Source organism: Coloeus monedula, assembly GCF_965178545.1.
Source record: "Coloeus monedula genome assembly, chromosome: 20".
Classification (NCBI taxonomy): Eukaryota; Metazoa; Chordata; class Aves; order Passeriformes; family Corvidae; genus Coloeus; species Coloeus monedula.
Window position 1 is genome coordinate 3501507 of NC_138800.1, and position 17215 is coordinate 3518721.

Below are 17215 nucleotides of genomic sequence, written 5' to 3' on the forward strand. Positions count from 1 at the left end.
GAGGATGAATCCCAACAGTCTCATAGCCCTGTGAGGGCCAGGCACAATTTCAAGCACCCCTTACCTGCCTGGGAGCCTGTGCAGAGCCAGCACAGGCTGTCACTCTGTGCTTCTAGCTCACGGGGACCCTGCTGCCATACACCTGTGCAGACTTTTGCAGAGCATTTGACCATCAGGAAACCTAAGGATGCGAGGAGAAGCTGGGCTGGGGCGAGCAGAAAACCAGGCTGTAGCTCCCTGCCTGTGTGCATCCCTGAAGTGCACTAGATTTTCTCTGTTGTAAAAGTCCTGTGGAAACTTGTAGCAATTGTAGGAGCCACTAGTAAACCTTCTCCTAAGCCAGACTCCAACCCACCCAGTTTCAGCTACACCAACGGTGGGCACCTGTGGTCTCTGGGTGCTTCTGCTGAAGTTAGAGCCAAGTCATTTGTAGCAGGAAGTGCCTGACATCCCTTCTCCCACTCCACGGCTCTCTAACCCTTAGCTCCCCTTCTCTGCTCACTCACCGTGAGTGTGGGCTGTGTTCTTTCCTGAAACACAGTTTTCCAATCCGATTTTGAGGAAGAAGGCTTTTAAGGCATTTTCTCCCCATAAGATCCTGCACATTACTCCATGTCACCTCAAGTCCTCCCATTTCTGTGTCACCTGACCATGAAGACATCTGTATCATTGCAAACCGTAACAAAACGCCCCATTTTCTTTGGATGCTTTCAGTTTTAATAAATAAGTGTTCCAGAAGTGCCAGATCTGTGCATCAGGGCTCAGGAGATAGAGATTCTTTTTCTGGGATGATGTTCCTACAGCCATATTGAGGGACTGGTACAGTTTCTGAGGCTGGTGGCTGTGGATCTGACCCTCACAGTTGTTGCTGGTGCTTTGTATCATTATGAAACAGATACTGAAACATGAGGAAAACTGCTATAGACCAACACTGTGAATTACAAGCCATGGATAAGGCAGGCATTTAATCCTCTTTAGCTTTTGTGAACAGGTTGGAATCTCATTCAGCTCCAGACAACCACTGCTGTTATAAACACAACCTCTGTCTTGCCAGTTCCTCTTGTGTAGGAAACTGCTTCTGTAGGAGAGCACAGGAACTAAATCCAAACATAATCCCTATGGCTTAATACCATCGTGCATGAGTCACCCTGACAAATTAGGTAGCCGGCTGCATTACTGCTCAGCAAGTTAAGGATTCATTTCATGCCTGACAGCAGAAAACATTGCCCAGACTGGCCATCTTCCCCCGAGTGGACATGCAGGGAAATGAGATGGGATGAGGAGCCTGGGGCTTGCCCATGGTCGCTGGGGGCAGCGGTTTGCAGCTGGACTTCCGTGGGGCTTCAAGCAGCGCATTTCTTCCTTTCAGTAACACCCCTTCTACATCATTGCAGGCACAGTTTGGAGAAGAGATTTCACTGAGGCATGGAAATCTCCCCTCTCCCTGTGCACGTTCGCTGGGTGCACTCCTACAGCTCAGCAAAAGATTTCTTCAGACTTCATGCAGAATACTTGAAATAAGAGGAGAAAAAACAGTGAGTCCATTGACTTTTAATCCCTGCTTTCAACTTAACTCTTCTGCCTGCTACATTTTCTTTCCAGGGACAAGCAGTGACATACACTACAAAATGTCCATGTCTAAGCAGAAACACCAGTTGTGCTCCTGGAGGATGATCCCTGATCAGAGCAGGACACATGGAGGCACCAGGAGGCCATTCCTCAATTCAGCCTCCCTTGGTGGAGAACTTCTGCTGGCATTTGTTGGTTGGACATTGAGATTTCAGAATATTATTATGCTGGCAAAGGCTACAACAGAGGCATCATTATAATGGCAAAAAATGCCTGGCAGCAAGGTATGGCTGGGTCAGGTTTCTCAGGCTGGGTTTTTCCATGTCCAGCTACATCTGGCAGAAGCAAATGCCATAGGGTGCAGAATGGGATGACTGTGCTTTGCATGGTGGGTACAAATCTTAAATAGTCTGCATGGCTTCAGAAAGATCTGATTTTGGGAGTCTGTGCACTGCTGGTGTCTACAGTCTGGGGAATATAAAACCCTATAAAACTACAGCAGCTGGCACATGGCATAAGGACAACCCCACTGGGTCTCTGCAGGTGCTCAAGAGAGTAAAAATCCAACAAGGAGAGCGATACTGGTCCCAGTCCATCTCCCAGCTGGAGTCCTAGTCCAGCCTGGAGCAGGGTGACCAGCACTAACGAGTACGTCGTTCACTGTCCCTCTGTCATGCAACCTTCCTGCAGCTCTCTGCAGGTTTTTTTCCTTTATCTTCCTTGACTAATTCTTTATCAGCAGCATCAGGATGGTGCTGATAATGGGGCAGGATATGTGGTCTTAGCACAGCAGGCAGGGCTTAGCTGAGGGAATCCCTGCTCAGAGCAGGGGGGTTCTGGGTGTCCCTGTCCACAGCACGTAGCAGCGCTGCCTTAAGCTGCTCTGGAGCAGTTCAGAGTTCCTGTGCCTGTTGGAGGAGGGCAGCACTGGAGCTGGGACATGGACTTGGACAAATTTGTCTCCGTGGTCCGTGTTAGTCAGCTTGGCATTAGCCAGAGATGTGGCACAGCACAGGGTGGGCTCCTCCCACTCCTCCTCTGCCCATGTGGGCTGCTGTGCTGGTGCTGCCAGCCGAACTCCCTTTGGCATAAACCAAATCCTCCCACCCCTAAATAAACACCATAAACCAAATCCTTCCACTCTACATAAACATATCAACCATTTACTCTGTTCCTACCTTTGCTCTGATAGCAGGGCAGGGCCTGACACAGGACCCGCGTTGATGTAGTCTGGCTCATCATCCGGGCTCTCTGTCAGCGGGGCTGTGGGTGAGGATGGGAAGCACTCATCAGTGAGTTGATGTAAAAACACACAGACCACTGACACACCATGTGTCCTGCCAATATTTAGCCTTTGGTGCTGATGTGTTTTTGTGCCTGGTCTAAGAAACCTTAGATCAGTGTCAAGGTCTCATTGAAGAGGATTCAAAATGATCATAGCAAATTTGCAAACACTCTGGGCAGCTCTTCAGAGCCAAAAGGGATTTAATCTAGAGAGTGTGCAAACAGGAATCAGTTTCCTTAGGCAACTTTCACACCAGAGACAAAAAGCTCTTAAATATCTATGTGTACACTCCCCACTATCTCCCAGGCCAGAACTCCCCCCCATGCCTCACAGGAAGCCACACGTTAGATTAAACTGCAGTTAAAAGGTCAACTTGAGAAATAGGCCCCCTGATTACAGCAGGAGAGTCAAGGGCTGACCCAGTGGGTGTGTGCACACAGTTCTGTGTCACAGGGGATTACACAGCTGTGCTTGCACTGGGACAACCTCAAATGTAAGAGGATATAAGACCTGAAGAGCAACATTTTTCTGTAGCATCCCATGGTCAGGGTTTAGGCACAGCCACCCAAATGGTGGCCTTTTGAGTATGAGAAACACCATGCCCCAATGGAGCAGCATTCAGTTATGGACATGTGCAGCAATTTGCACATTGCCTTGGATATTTATCACAGACAGTTGGGGAAAAAATTAATTCAAGACAAGGGTGATGGCTGTGTTGCCCTGGCATGGTCTATACTGGCCTAGTGTAGCAGGCAGTCTGCCCATGAGCCCCATCCCCAAACAGCAAATAACAGCTGAGAACGTACCTTGCCCTTGCTGGAGTTTCCATGTGTGTATCGCCATGCTGTTCTCATAGTCTACAGTGTCATCTGTGACAAGGAAGAGTTTGGACAGGACAATACTGAACAGCAAATGGACTAAAAATGGGCCTTTGTGAAACCCCCCTCCTACCACCGCACCCTGACTGCGCAGCGCACGTGGCCGAGTTTCCAGCCAGCACGGATCTGCTGATGCTGCCTCATCATTTTTCCAGCCCTGGCCATGTGCCTGGATATGTGCAGGCACGGATGGGGATCAGACGGGTCCCTGCTGATCCTGCCTCCTCTAATCACTCTGCACAAAGCCAGGCAGGAGCAGGGCAGGCTTTAGCAGTGCAGAAAGCGTGTGTTAACTCACAGAAGGAAACCAAACTGACTTCCTTTTTTGATTACAACATCCCAGGACTGATGCTGGAAGCCCTGAATGGACACTGGGCCAATGTCATCCTCCAGAAGCTTCGTGGCTGCAGCCTTCTTGTACTGGATACGGTGAGAAAGCTGAACCATGGGCTAGAACCATGATCAGGCTGGCTGTAACAACACTAAAAACCTAGAGATGTAGACCCCAAAGCTCCTGAATTGCTGCAGAAACCACCAAGTCAAAGGGATCAGGTTGGAGGTATCACCACGTGCATTTTCCTGCAGAAAGGGGAAATGCTCCAGGCCTGCTCTGTGCGTGCAGCCGCCCCTGGAGCTCCAGCTCCATGGCACAGAGCCAGTAGGAAGAGCTGAGCTGTGAACAAGCAGGTTTCTCTTGGCCAAGCAGGTCACCGTCCCTCTCTGCACTTTGTGTAACACACACGAACCATGACAGCAACACACCTACCTGGATCGGAGCCCCGAGACGCTCCAATGGTGACATTTTCATAGGAATAGGAATCCTCATCTTTCTCTGACAGAGAGAAGAAAGAGGAGTGACAAAGGACCTAAGGAAGTCTAAGTGACCTGGGAAGATCCCTCAGCAGGAGGGGGCTGTTTCCCACAATGAAATGTAGATTAGCTAAAAGATAGATAGTCTTTGTGATGGCCTGTGGTGACCTAGGGATGGGATATCCCAGTGCAGTGGAATTGGGTGGTCACTCCCACAGGAGCATTATCACCAATGGTTTTGGGCTGTCCTGTTTATAGGCAACAGATGGACTGATGGGGGCTTGGACATCCCTCAAGCCCCACAGCCCTGCTACACCCTTTTAATGAATGTGTCTCCTGGACCCACACTTGCTTCAGGCCGTACACAGTGATGCACAGACCTCAGCAAGAACAGTCTCACAAGCTCCCTGAAGCCACGGGACAGCCATGCGAAGGAACCCACCTTGCTTGCCTGGGCAGCTACCACGGGGTGGGGCGAAGAACCTGGTGCAGTTGTAGTAGTAATCCAGAGATACGGGCTCCCTGTGAGAAGAGCAGCACTGTTAGCTCCTCCTGCCTGGCACAGGCTTCCCAGGCTGAGCTATGGGAGTACCAGGACAGCACTGGGACCAGTATGGCTCCACTCGACCGGGCTGGTGGCAACACAGGGTACTTACACATAGGCAGCATCTTCTTGCAGGCAGTTCTCTGCAAGGACAAGGGTTTGCTGTCAGCACCCCACCATAGCATCAACCTGAACAGCCATCCCTGGGCACAGCTGGACAAACCCCCCAGCACAGCCACAGCCGATGTCCCCAGCAGCCACAAGCCCTGGCACAGCCCCGAAGCCCATCCACAGCAGAGCCAGGTGGCTGGAGCAGGGGGAGGTAGCCCTGATTCACCCCAGGTCCTGAGAAAACCCTGGCTCTGCACTTCTCATGGACACATCCTGCCAGCTGGCAGGGAGATGGGGAATATGCTTCCCAGCTTGGGAAAGGAGAGCACAGCCCCACGTACCAATAATCCTCTTAGGGCAAGCACCAGCTCACACTGCCCCGGGAGGGAGCAGAGGGCTCGGGAGCTCTGCCCGTTAGTCAGATCAGTGTGTGTCTTACAAAGCAATCTCTAAACTGACCGAGCCAGAGCTCTGCCAGGTGCAGTGCCAGCTGCCTGTGTGCTCCCTGCCAGCTCCCATGCCCTGGGACCTCCCATCCCCTCGGCAGCCTTCCTTCCCAAACCCCCATACATGTGGCTGCAGCACTTACCTGCAAGGAAATTCTGGTACCTGGACTCATCCCTGCTCCCTGGGGACAAGAGATGATGGGAGTGATGGGAGCAGTTTGACAATGGAGACACTGAGTATTTCAGCAGCAGCAGCTCTACCCCCACTCAGCTCTGAGGTCAGGGGACATGGCTGCAAGGTTGGACACTCCAGGGTACAGGAATTGGGACAGCCAGGGGGAATATTTTAAACAATCTGTGCCTGTGGCTCTAACCAAGACTGGTCAGCCAGAGCAGGATGAGCACTGGGCTTTAAACTCAGACCTAGGATAGACTCAAATTAAGATGGAGGTGGACTTGTTGGATCAAGTCCAGAGGAGTGCACAAAAATGCTCCAAGGGCTGGAGCCCCTCTGCTCTGGAGACAGGCTGGGAAAGCTGGGGTTGTTCAGCCTGGAAAAGAGAAGGCTCTGGGGAGACCTTAGAGCCCCTTTCAGTGTCTGGAGGCAAGAGAGACTGGACAAGGGCTGGGAGTGGCAGGACAAGGGGGAATGGCTTCCCACTGACAGAGGACAAGGATAGATGGGATATTGGGAAGAAGTTTTTCCCTATGAGGGTGGTGAGGCTCTGGCACAGGGTGCCCAGAGAAGCTGTGACTGCCCCATCCCTGGAAGTGTCCAAGGCGAGGCTGTACAGGGCTTGGAGCAAGCTGGGAATAGTGGAAGGTGTCCCTGCCCATGGCAGGGGGTTGGAAGGAGATGATCTTTAAGGTCCTTTCCAACCCGAACCGTTCTGTGATTCTGTGGTTCATTGTATCTGCCTGTCCTAGGAAGCTGCTCACCATATCCAGTGTGACAGGAAGCACTGAGCTCTTCGGTGGCTTTCCTGAAAGAGAGAAATGAGACCTAAAATCCCAGGTCTGAGCATTCCCTACCAGCAGTTACACGCCATCAGAAGGACCATCCATGAAACTTCCCTGTGAGGTTATCAAACACACACGGAGCAAGGGGAGATGAAGAATTTGGGGTAAAATCCCAAGACAAAAATAACTGTGTTTGAACACTGCAGCAGAGTTATCATGGCTGTGCAGTTTCTGGGGGTTTTGGTGATGGGGAGAAGGGGATTTTTCACATCAAACTGCTTGTAAGTGAATAATGGCCATTTCTTTTCCACAATGTATCTATTATGTACAGCCACAGCTCACTTCCCAGTTGCCAGATCAGTTGCCAGAAGAATGCAGTCAGACTGAAGAAAATCCAGAAGAAGTCTAAACATACTATTGACCATCGATAAATGAAGCAACCTGATCAAGTTGAAGATGTCCCTGCTCCTCACTGGGGGGTTGGACTAGATGACCTTGAAAGGTCCCTTGCAACCCAAACTATTCTTTGATTCTAAATACAGTCCAAGCCACATCTATAGGGCCCAGAATGCAATCCCAAATGTTCATGTATGTTGTGTGAACTTCATCCAACCTTGGCTCTAGAGCTAGATTTTATTTGAGTTTTTTACCTACCTTGCTATTGAGAAGTTTTCAGGTTCCTTAATTTTTTCCAGCCTTCGGGTTGCAGCTGGCAACGACAACACAATTATCGTGTAAATTATTATGGCAGCAGCAGATATTTCAAAGAGCACAGAACATCCACCAGAGAGGAATCCCCAGGACTGGCAAGCATTTTCCTAATGCATCCTAAAATAGCTTCCAAATTGTTCCTTGAATGTTCAAAAATGGTCAAAACAGGAAACAACTAGAGAAAAAGCTGGTGTCTGTGCAGACCGCAGAGCTTGCAAACACTTGCTGGAGGAAGCTACAATCCCAGCTGCTGCCTTGTTGCCTGTTGTCCCCCAAACCCGCTCGATTTGGGGGTCATTCCCCTCCCTCCACACTGTGAGGTGCAGTCGAGAGCTTTGGTCGGGCTGGGACGAAACAGAGACTTGTGGAGGGGTTGAGGGGCTTGGACCCAGCAGAGTCCTGGGGCAGGGCAGAGCCATCTGCAGACGGACACATTTCACATGGACTCAGCAGCTGCTCATTGTGATATAAAAGCCAAAAGGTCAGCGCTGAACCCAACCTGCCGCAGGAAGCAGTGAGGGGGGATGATGAATGAGTCACTCCTATCACCCACACCTTCATTTTCACAGGGTGCACAGCATGGTTCCAAGAGCCCCAGAAGTTGAGGTGTCACTTTTCAACAACATTGCTTTAGTGAATTATTTTCAATGCAAAAGGCATTTTTTTCCTAGAGCTCAGAATTCGCATCCCTAGAAGCATCTAAGGTGGCTTGGACAATCCAGGCCTCATCATTTCATGGCCTGGCTTCAAGGTGACCCTTTGAATATTACTTTCACCCTGCTCTATGCATGCAGAGCCCCCACACCACGAGGCAGGAGCCACATGCAATGCTCATACTCACTGGTATGGGATCGAATCACCTCAAATCTCTGCTGGCTTTCGAGCCTGGAAAAAATAGCAGTGAAACATCAGCTGAATTTTGGGGTTTATGACAAAGAAAACAGATAAAAGAGACTTGACTCTTTGGTGAGTGGAGGGCAGAGAGCACCATGCTGGGCTCTGTGACATGCCAAGCTGCATCACTCAGCATGTCATGCGGGGCCTGTATGAGCTGGCAGCATCTTCCTGGAGACTCTTCTTTGATCCTTTAAAGACAATATGTGGTTTTGGACCACTGGTAGAGCAGCCAACATCAGTTAAGGGAAGGGTTCAGGGATAAGGAAAACATCTTTTAGGATTCCCATTCTGATGCTTCAGCAACCAAAGGCCAGGAGAGCCTTTTTACCCACAAAAAAATGGATGTTCATGCATGAAATGGCTTCAAACCCCACTGCTTCGCCTCCACTGCTGCCTCTGCCCCTCCCATCATTCCTTAACATCAATATGAATAAAATAATGTTATCAGTGATAACCTATGCCCAGTAACCTCTTTACTTTTTAGTTAATAGGAGAGCTGCTTTTCAGAGCACGAGAGGATTCAACACCTTTTCTACTGCAGGTGTTTCTACACAGACACTTATTAACTCCAATTTTGGGAACCATTTCCCCCTCTTTCATTGGGGTTGCCCCATACCCAGCTGGGATTCATGGCACAGGGCTGGTGGGAGAGATATCAAAAAACCCAAACGTAGAGTCAAACCACTTTGCTTGCAAGACACCCACACCACATCTCTAAAAAGAGCACACGCCACCACAAAACTGAAGTCAAAGCACCTAACCCAGGTATGTTTCAAGAAGTTGAGACAATTCAGCAAGAGTCTGTGAGGGATGGAGCCCGTGGGGGATGGAGCCTTCAGTGGCTGCTCCATCAGTCTGCAAGGGATCCCTCTGGAGCCTTTCCCCACAGAAACAAACACCCCAACCCTTGGAGGCCTTTGCAGAGCCCTGTTGCACCTCGTTTGCTCTTGTAACAAAGCTTACAACCCAACTTTTCTTTTTAAATGTAATTTACTGTGGTTTGTCTGTTGCTGAAGGAAATAAGGGGTGGTGCATGTGTGTACACTGCATTTCCTTCATTTCTTGTGCCGCAGGTCAGTGGTTGCTCTGGTACAGGGTCCCACCAGCACCAGCCAAGGGCAGGGGCTTCTTTACGAAGTAACCAACCTTTCTGTCTCATCTCAGGGCACAACAGAACAGGATAAGAACTTGCCCTTCTCTCCCAGACCTTTTTCCAACTAGTTAATGACTCAAGACATCACAGTCAGAGCTTCAGTTTAATTTTGGATTATTCTCTGTAAAGGCATTGCCCCTTCAGCAGCACCTTGGGCTGGGGGACACCACCTTACATCCCATCCTGGCATTATTTTATTTCATATAAACCCAGATTTCAGCCTGGATCTGGCTCTGGGGCTCACCCTGGGTGAGTTGTTTGGGGGAGAAACACAACAGGGAAAGGCAACTTACTGGCTCCTCTGCTCATGGAGCTGTGTCTCCCGTTTGGTAGCTGGAAGACAAGGGAACAAAAAGCTCTTAGAAAGGATGATTTGGGAGTTAGAGATCAGAAAGGCCAATAAAATACATTCACAGAACTTCTTCAACACATCAGGACAGTGGAGGCAGTGAGCAGCAGCTGCACTAGGGTTTTGATGAAATTTTTTGAAACCATGTTTAAATTGTGGTTTTTGTCTCAAACCCCACAAAGCAAAGCAACCAGTCCTGTCCCCAAACTGCAGCCTCTCCCCCACTAAAACCCCCCCAGTGCTTGGGAAGGGGCTCAAACCCCACTGGGTGCTCACCCTACTGTCTGTATGAATTTATCCTCCAGACTCCCCTTCCATGCCTGCCCTCCTGTCCCAGACCCTCTGCAGGATTTGTGTAACCAGAGCTGGTCCTCCCAGGTGGAGTCCCAAAGCCACCCACCACGATGACCACGGAGAGGGGTCTGCAGCCCACAGTGTTGCACCCACCCCAAGGAAGGGCTGCTGCAGTTTGGGTGCTCCTTCCCCCGCAGCTCTCTGGCAGAGCCTCTTCCCCGCTCAAGCTGTGTGAGCATCCCCACAAGGACAAAGCTGGTCCATGGCTGAGCAGAACCAAATCCACACGGGGGGAGGGGGGACATTCCAAGAGGAAAGCCCAGCCAGGGCGGCGGGCAGGACCCGGAGCCCGCGGGCAGAACTTACCGGAGCGCTGGCACTTGAGGCAGAGGCTGAGGGCCGCCCCGAGCAGCATCAGCGCCGCAGCCGCCCACAGCTCCGGCTGCACCATGGCCCAGCCAAATCCAGCCTGAAACACATGGCAAGGGGACCCCGTGAGCTGGGGGAGCACACGGGGGTGTGAGGCTATCCCTCACAGAGCTTTTACCCCCAAAAAGCCACGTGCTGTTTGCCCTCACCCCCATGGAGCCAGGAGGCTGCTGAGGGTGCAGAAGGCACTTTCGGGTTGTATGACGGGGCAGCAGAGGCAATGCCCTTTCCTGCACTGCTCCGAATTACTCATTCCTAATCCCCAAACCCACACTGCTGCCATCAAACGCTGTCAGCAGACAGTAATTTTTTAATATCTAGAATAGAGGGAAAAAGGGAGGCACTCAGCAATAGTTAAATGGTCGAGACCTTTGCACAATGTGCTCTGGCTCTTTTCTGCAGCTCAGAGTGACTTCCACTGTTAAATTCCCTGTGCCTTTTTCTGCATTGAGCTGGCTCAGCCACCGGCTCCTTCCCCTCCTTTCCATGACAGGCTTTTCCAGAAACAGCAGCTAACAGTTTTCAACAATCAGCATGATTTGGCTTCAACTTCTTCCTTTAAAATACAAAACATCCTATAAATATCACAGAAAGCAGCCTGCTGGCACTGAGATGGATCATTTAGCCCATTCCTATTCCCCAGGGCCAGATTTTTTAAAATTACAGATTATTTTAATTTATTTTGTGTTTTTAATAAACTTTTTTCCCTAGGGATGGAGATGCTTCAATGTGCCAAAGGCCAGTACGTCATCGCTCTGGCTGGCAGGAAGCTTTCCTACTGCCTACCTTCAACCTCTCTTATTACAACTTAAGCTTGGATTATACTGGTGAATGGAGGAGGAAAGATACGTTATAATAATTGATAATTAAAATAATTCAAATTAATGAAACAAATGCCAGTAGCAGACAATAGAAAGCAGCAGCTTGATACTGCCCTGCTCAGCACCTTCTGCCTCTGCCTGATTAAAGTGGAATAAACAACATTTCTCTGCCCAAACTCCACAGAAGTTTGGAAGTTGCGTCGGAGAAAACCCAAAGCCTTCCATGGCAGCTGAGCCTGTGGGGACTGAGCAACATCCTCCTGTCCCTGCCAAGCACTTGGGACAGCAGCTGAGCATGTTGGTGGGAGGTTTGTGGTCCAGTTTGTCATTGAAGTCTCAGTCCTGTGCCAAGGTCCTAATTACCAGGGCATGGTGAAAATAATCATGGTGTAAATCAGCATGGGGCAGGGAAAGGAGACGAAGGGAAGCCCCTCATTTCCACTCAGACAGACCTTGAGCAAAACAGGGAGCAATGGCTGAAGGGGTTTGGTGTCAGCATCCCCTCAGTGGTTCCCAAACACCATCTGGCTGCCCAGAAGTGACCTCAATGAGGCTTTGAGACCACCCCTTGCTTGAGAACAAACTGGGCTTATTCCTGTTATGTTCCAGGTTCCCTGGGCTCTTCAGGACCCAGCAGCTACCAGCACTCGCTCCACCATGGCTTTGCCCTTTATAGACCCCCAGAGGCCTCTATTTCTCTGCACAGTTTTTTGCAGCACTTCCTGAAGAAGATGAGACGAGTTGTTCAAAATTTAAGTGCCCAGACCTCCACGCACCCAGCTCAGAGGTGCAGGACCAGAACCCAACAGGGCCTAGTCAAAACCCTGTGGTTTCTCCCATCATTTTTCCTTTGCTCAGCATCCCCCGTGGAAATCATGAGCTGTAGATCATCTCCAAAGCATCTCCAAGAGGCAGCTGCAGGAAGTTGGCCCAATGCTGGTGACCAAAATACAAAGGGCTGCAATGCTGCTGCTTTGTTTGTGGGCTTTCTGGCTTTTTTTCTCTTTTTTCTTTCTCTTTTTTTTCTCTCTTTTTTTTTCTTTAAAGTGAAGGGAAGGCAGAGCTGAAGGCACCTGACAACACTGACCTAGTTTGTCCCATTGCATGGCAGGCCACCTTCTCCCTTCCAGAGCCAGTTTTATTTCAGTCGCGGGCAGTGAGGCAGCAAAACCTGGCTGCTCCTGAGCCCCCACTCACCAGGGACACAAAAAGTGATTATTTGAGGGGCTGATGAACAGGACATGGTGTGTCCCACCCCATCACAGCTTTATCCCCCAAGTCACACACACACCATCAGCCCTGAGATCATTCGTGCTCCCCAAATACCCAAGTTCATGGAAAATCCTTTCTTTTGGTACAAGCCCTGCTCTAGTAAGGAGATGACAGAAGGAGGTGATGAACAGATTTATGACAAGCAGAAGGCTGGAAGCACTTACTCATGGCTGGCAGGATATAAATAAAATATTTGGAAGGCTGAACATGCTTCCCTGTGCTCTGCCTTGGGGAGTTGGAGAGGAGAACAAATAGACTCGAGCCATGGAGGTCTCAGCACAGAAGGACATGTGGAGTTCATGGATGGCCAGCCCTGCTTTCAAGATGCTAAACCCAGACTCGGGGAGCAAACAGGTTCCCATCTAGTTTAGTTAAGTGTCGCAATGCCCTGTTCTGTTCATACACTTCTCTCTTCTCCTTTTGCCTGTTTTTCCCCGTTTTGTGCTGAGGAAGCCAGGGGGGCCATGGCACACCCTGAGCACCACAACCCCGCAAATCCCCCAGGAGCAGCTGCTCCAGACAAGCAATGCCTGGGGGAGCAACACGCTGGAGTCTGGATAGGGCTGTGGTCTCCTTCAGAGGGCGAAGCTCGCCTTCCCAAACAGGGGCTGCTCCTTCTCTGGCCTCAGATATTTTTAGCAATCAAGGAGACAGGCTTTTTCTTACTAAAAAAAGTTTAGGAAGAATTAATGAACTTGCAAAATCTTATCCACTCTGTGCCAGGTCTTGTCATTCCTAATTTAAGGATTCACCCCAGTAACAAGGCTCACTATGAAGATCCAAGGGAAGGAGAGGTGGTTTTATCCCGGAAGACGAAAAGGTCTCCTGCTTTTAATTCCACTGAAATGGAGAGTAAGAGGACATGGACACTCACTGTCCGTCTGTCCAAGAGCTGCACAACAAAATGGGAAAAACTTTTGAATTGAACTAAGGTGATTATGGCATGTAAAGTGAGTGGATATAAGCTGGATATGCACAGACTGGAAATAAAATTCCTAATGGATGGAAAGTCTGGAAGAACTTCCCAAAAGCAGCAGAAGAGGCACAAAGCTCACTAAAAAAAACCTGCAAGAGCACTTAAAGAGAACTTTACCTTTTTACTGAGAAACCAGGAGGGTGAGGAATGTGTTGATGTGGCCTCAGCAATGCCTGGTTTTCCATGAGATAATTTCTGCTGAAGACGTTTTAGCCCTTTGCAGACGTCAAGCCCACCCCTGTGTTTACATTGCAAGATAACGACTAAAATAATGTATTTATATTATGTATTCTATCTATTCATCAAAAAAATCCCCAAAAGACAAATATAAACCAATCACCTTCTCTCCCCTCCAGAAAGTTTTGTGGTCTGCACCAGTTTGCAGTAAATTTATTCTACTTCAGGCTGGTAGGATGAGTCACTGGTATGAAATACGAAGTGGAGAGTGTATTTAAAGACTCGCCATATGAAATTCAGCACACTGACTTGTTGAACAGATGCAATATTCAGCTTGACTCAATGTCTCTAACATGTCTAAGAAAAGCAACTCCACTTTCTGTTTGCCTGTGTGGCACAGATTGCCACAGAAAGTCCCATCAATTCAGAAATTAAAGTCTCAGACCAAGGAAGCTCCTGTGGCTGGAACCACTTCAATGACCAGCACTGAGCCTCCAAAAAAGCTCCTTTCCAGAGGTCTGTACATCTCATTTCCTACCAGATTTATGCCAGTGTCAGGCTTCTTAGGAAAGCTGCTGCCATAGAGTTAAAGTCTGGGGTTTTTACAGCTATTCAGGCAGATCAGGATTTTATGCCAATAGATGCATTTCAGTAGAACATATGATAAAAGGGGAAAATTAGAATTGATAAACCAACTTTCACATAGATTATAACTTCGGAAAACACTTTTAAAAAAAACCTTGGGTGGAAAATACGGTGCAAAACCCCAGTCACAACAGGCATGGCAGCACAAAAAGGTAACTCATAGACGTATCTTGTATTTGTAACTTCCCTGCTCCAGGCAGCATTGAAGCCTCACAGCATCATCCACTTCCACTGGGAGCCCAGGGGATGCCATGTTAGCAATACAGGCAACCCCTGTGTAACTACATACTCCAGTACCACGAAAATGAGCCAATCTCACACAAGATTATCCCAAAATTACCCTCTTCTGCTAAATTATCTGCCTCATGGCCCATATTACACTGAGCATTGATCACGCAAGAGAAAACTGATGCAAAACCAAATCTCTTTCCATCTAGAATTAGCAATTTCAAGAATTACATGCAGTAAAATAAATACATTCATATCCATGAAACCAGTCAGGTCTGTAATCAATGGAAAACCCAGAAACTGTCGTTTGAATCAGCTATTTTTGAGGATTGGGCTTTGGAGGGGGAGCAGCGTGGGCTGCAGCAGTCCCAGAAGCTACAGGCAGGAGCCAGAAGAAAGACCACGCAAGGATGAGGGAAGCTCAGCACAGATTGAATCTTCCAGAGTATTTTAGAAGATGTGAGTGCAGAAATAATGTAATTAAACCCACGTTTCCATCAGCAGATGGATGAGGAGAGGTAAAGGACAGTACTGTAAAACAGGCAATGCAGGCTGTGTGGGACGGACTCATCTCAGGTCCAGAGGGGTCTAAATGCTGCTGAGAAGAGAGTTGGTAATTCCCACCTTGGAGCTGGTGATGGCCAGGAGCAGCAGCGAGGAGGAAACATCCACCATGCTGCTTTTCAGAGAGGTTTTACAGGGATGACCTTGAACTTCTTTAAAGGGTCACCGAGGTCTAACCTGAGATCTCTGAGCTCGGTGGGCTACTGGCCCCAAAGGAGCCCCAAGCACCTCCGGACACTTTCCCCATCCCTCCCTCCCTCCCTCCCCCGCCTTACCCACAGCCTCAGCCGCTCTCCCCGCTGTGTCCCATCTCCTCCAGCACCTCTGGGGCGCAGCTGCCGGGGCTGGAGCCGGTTCCTCCCGGGCTCGGAGCAGCTGCTGGTTTCCTGTCCCCTGTGAATCACCAACCCCAGCATCCGGGCAGCGCCTCGCGGCTCCCCGAGGGACGGCGCCTGCACAACCCCGCTCGGCTCACGGTGGCCCCGTGGCGACAGGGAGAGGCTCGGACCACGCACGGCACCGAGGTCACTTCCCTTGAGGTTCAGATGGGGCTGGTGCCCCAAGGAAAGTTCAGGCTTCCTTTTGGCAAAGAGCCTTCACAGGAACGACACGGCGCGCTGGAAGTGGCAGGCGCTGCCTGGAAAATCTCAAAGCAGGCACAACAAACTGCAAGCCCTCTCTTAGTTTTTATGGAAAAGATGGTAACGAGTTTCAAAGGCAGCAAATAGCCCGAGGTCACCATTGCTAGTGGGCGAACCTGGAGCTGCTGTCCAGCGCTGTAAGAATAAAATCAGCTCATATGTTTCAGCATTGGCAGTTTGCACGCAGCAGGCACAATTTCACTGCATTCCTCAAAATAAAAAAAACCCGTAATTCCTCAGAATTTTTGGTGCTTGAATGGAATAAGGAGGGTTAATGAATAATAGGGAATTTATGTACTGGCTGTGAGCCCTGTCACACTCCATGAAAGAGGGACCCTACTCCAGCACTAGGGAAGTCTGCACACAGACAGAAATGCGTGGTTGTGCAACAAGAGTGCAAGAGCCACGGGGCTCACGAGTTACAACCATAAACAAAACGTTTCATGCTGCTTTCACTAAGGCTCTACAAAGCCTCTCTTACATGTAAATTACACAGTAAAGGGAAATTTTGTTATATTTAAATTAGGGCACTCTGAAGCTGCCACAACCAGCCACCTACACCCAGCTCTCTGTGCGAGAAGGGGACTCTTCATCACAAAAATGATTAAGGAGCCAACTGGTTACAATTTTTGCAACTCTGGGATGAAATCTGACTACTGAGCTTTCAGAGGAAACATTACTTCAATGAGATATTAACCACTGTACATGCAAATAGACTTTCTCTCTTCCAATTCTAACCTGAGATGCAAAAATAATGCACCTTCCAGAGCCATTCCCAGACAAAATCCGGGTGCTGAAGCCTATCTTGAAATCAATATAATCTGAACCAAAGATAAAAAGAGGCAGACCCAGCTTTCAATTGCTCACGTGGTTTCTGGGTGGTCTTTGTGTAAAGGACATTGCAAAAGGTGAAATGTTTTTTTTCACTGCCGAAAGAGTTGTTTCAAAATTGGCATTTCTAGCAGAGGTCTTAATGATTAAATAGTTTACTAACAGATTTCTTGCAGGGTTTTTACATGTTCAAACATAAGCTGACAACAGAAGTTTTGCAAAAGAGTTCTTTATAGCAGAACTGATAGTCTAAATATGCTGGAGACTAAATTTGCCTTTTGTACCTGAAATCAATCACATCAGGAACAGCCACTGCTAAAAAGGAGCCACGTATTTGTTTACAGGTTCTCTGGTGGGTCTCAGAGCTTCAGGGATGACTCGGTGCTGTGGTGTGGACGTTACCCTGGTTGGCTTGGGCTGCACCTCGTGTTAGTCCCCAGACTGTCCCCTGATGGACCACTCAGCCTCTTCAGAGCAGGCAGAAGCTGCTCCTGTGCCCAAGGAGCAATGCAGCAGAGTCACTCCAGTGTGATATAACAGCTCTTGGGCAGAGTGATGCACTTCAAAGGCATCAGTCCTCTGGAGAGGCCAACCACCTTGATTAGAGGGTAATTACTGCAGCAG

At 49.2% G+C, this 17215-nt stretch overlaps 1 protein-coding gene across 1 annotated transcript; it reads right to left on the minus strand.

Annotated features, from left to right (window-relative positions):
* Positions 1 to 1199: 1199 nt before the first annotated feature.
* Positions 1200 to 15432, minus strand: LAT2 (linker for activation of T cells family member 2). The gene is made up of 13 exons (XM_082294507.1): positions 15395 to 15432; positions 10374 to 10476; positions 9658 to 9697; positions 8156 to 8199; positions 7258 to 7312; positions 6583 to 6626; positions 5787 to 5825; positions 5199 to 5229; positions 4985 to 5064; positions 4499 to 4564; positions 3661 to 3723; positions 2748 to 2832; positions 1200 to 1511 (listed from the first exon to the last, which is right to left on the minus strand). The coding sequence occupies exons 2-13, from the start codon at positions 10456 to 10458 to the stop codon at positions 1493 to 1495; spliced, it is 651 nt and encodes a 216-aa protein (XP_082150633.1). The 5' UTR covers positions 10459 to 10476; positions 15395 to 15432; the 3' UTR covers positions 1200 to 1492.
* Positions 15433 to 17215: the final 1783 nt, after the last annotated feature.

What these genes read in the sequence shown, in the direction of transcription:
- LAT2 (XM_082294507.1), bottom strand. Translation starts at nt 10,458, where the DNA reads ATGGTGCAGCCGGAGCTGTGGGCGGCTGCGGCGCTGATGCTGCTCGGG. An exon ending in CCTCAAGTGCCAGCGCTCCG is followed by an intron (nt 9,698 to 10,373) that starts GTAAGTTCTGCC and finishes CTTGTCTTCCAG; the next exon opens with CTACCAAACGGGAGACACAG. An exon ending in GAAAACTTCTCAATAGCAAG is followed by an intron (nt 6,627 to 7,257) that starts GTAGGTAAAAAA and finishes TCTCTCTTTCAG; the next exon opens with GAAAGCCACCGAAGAGCTCA.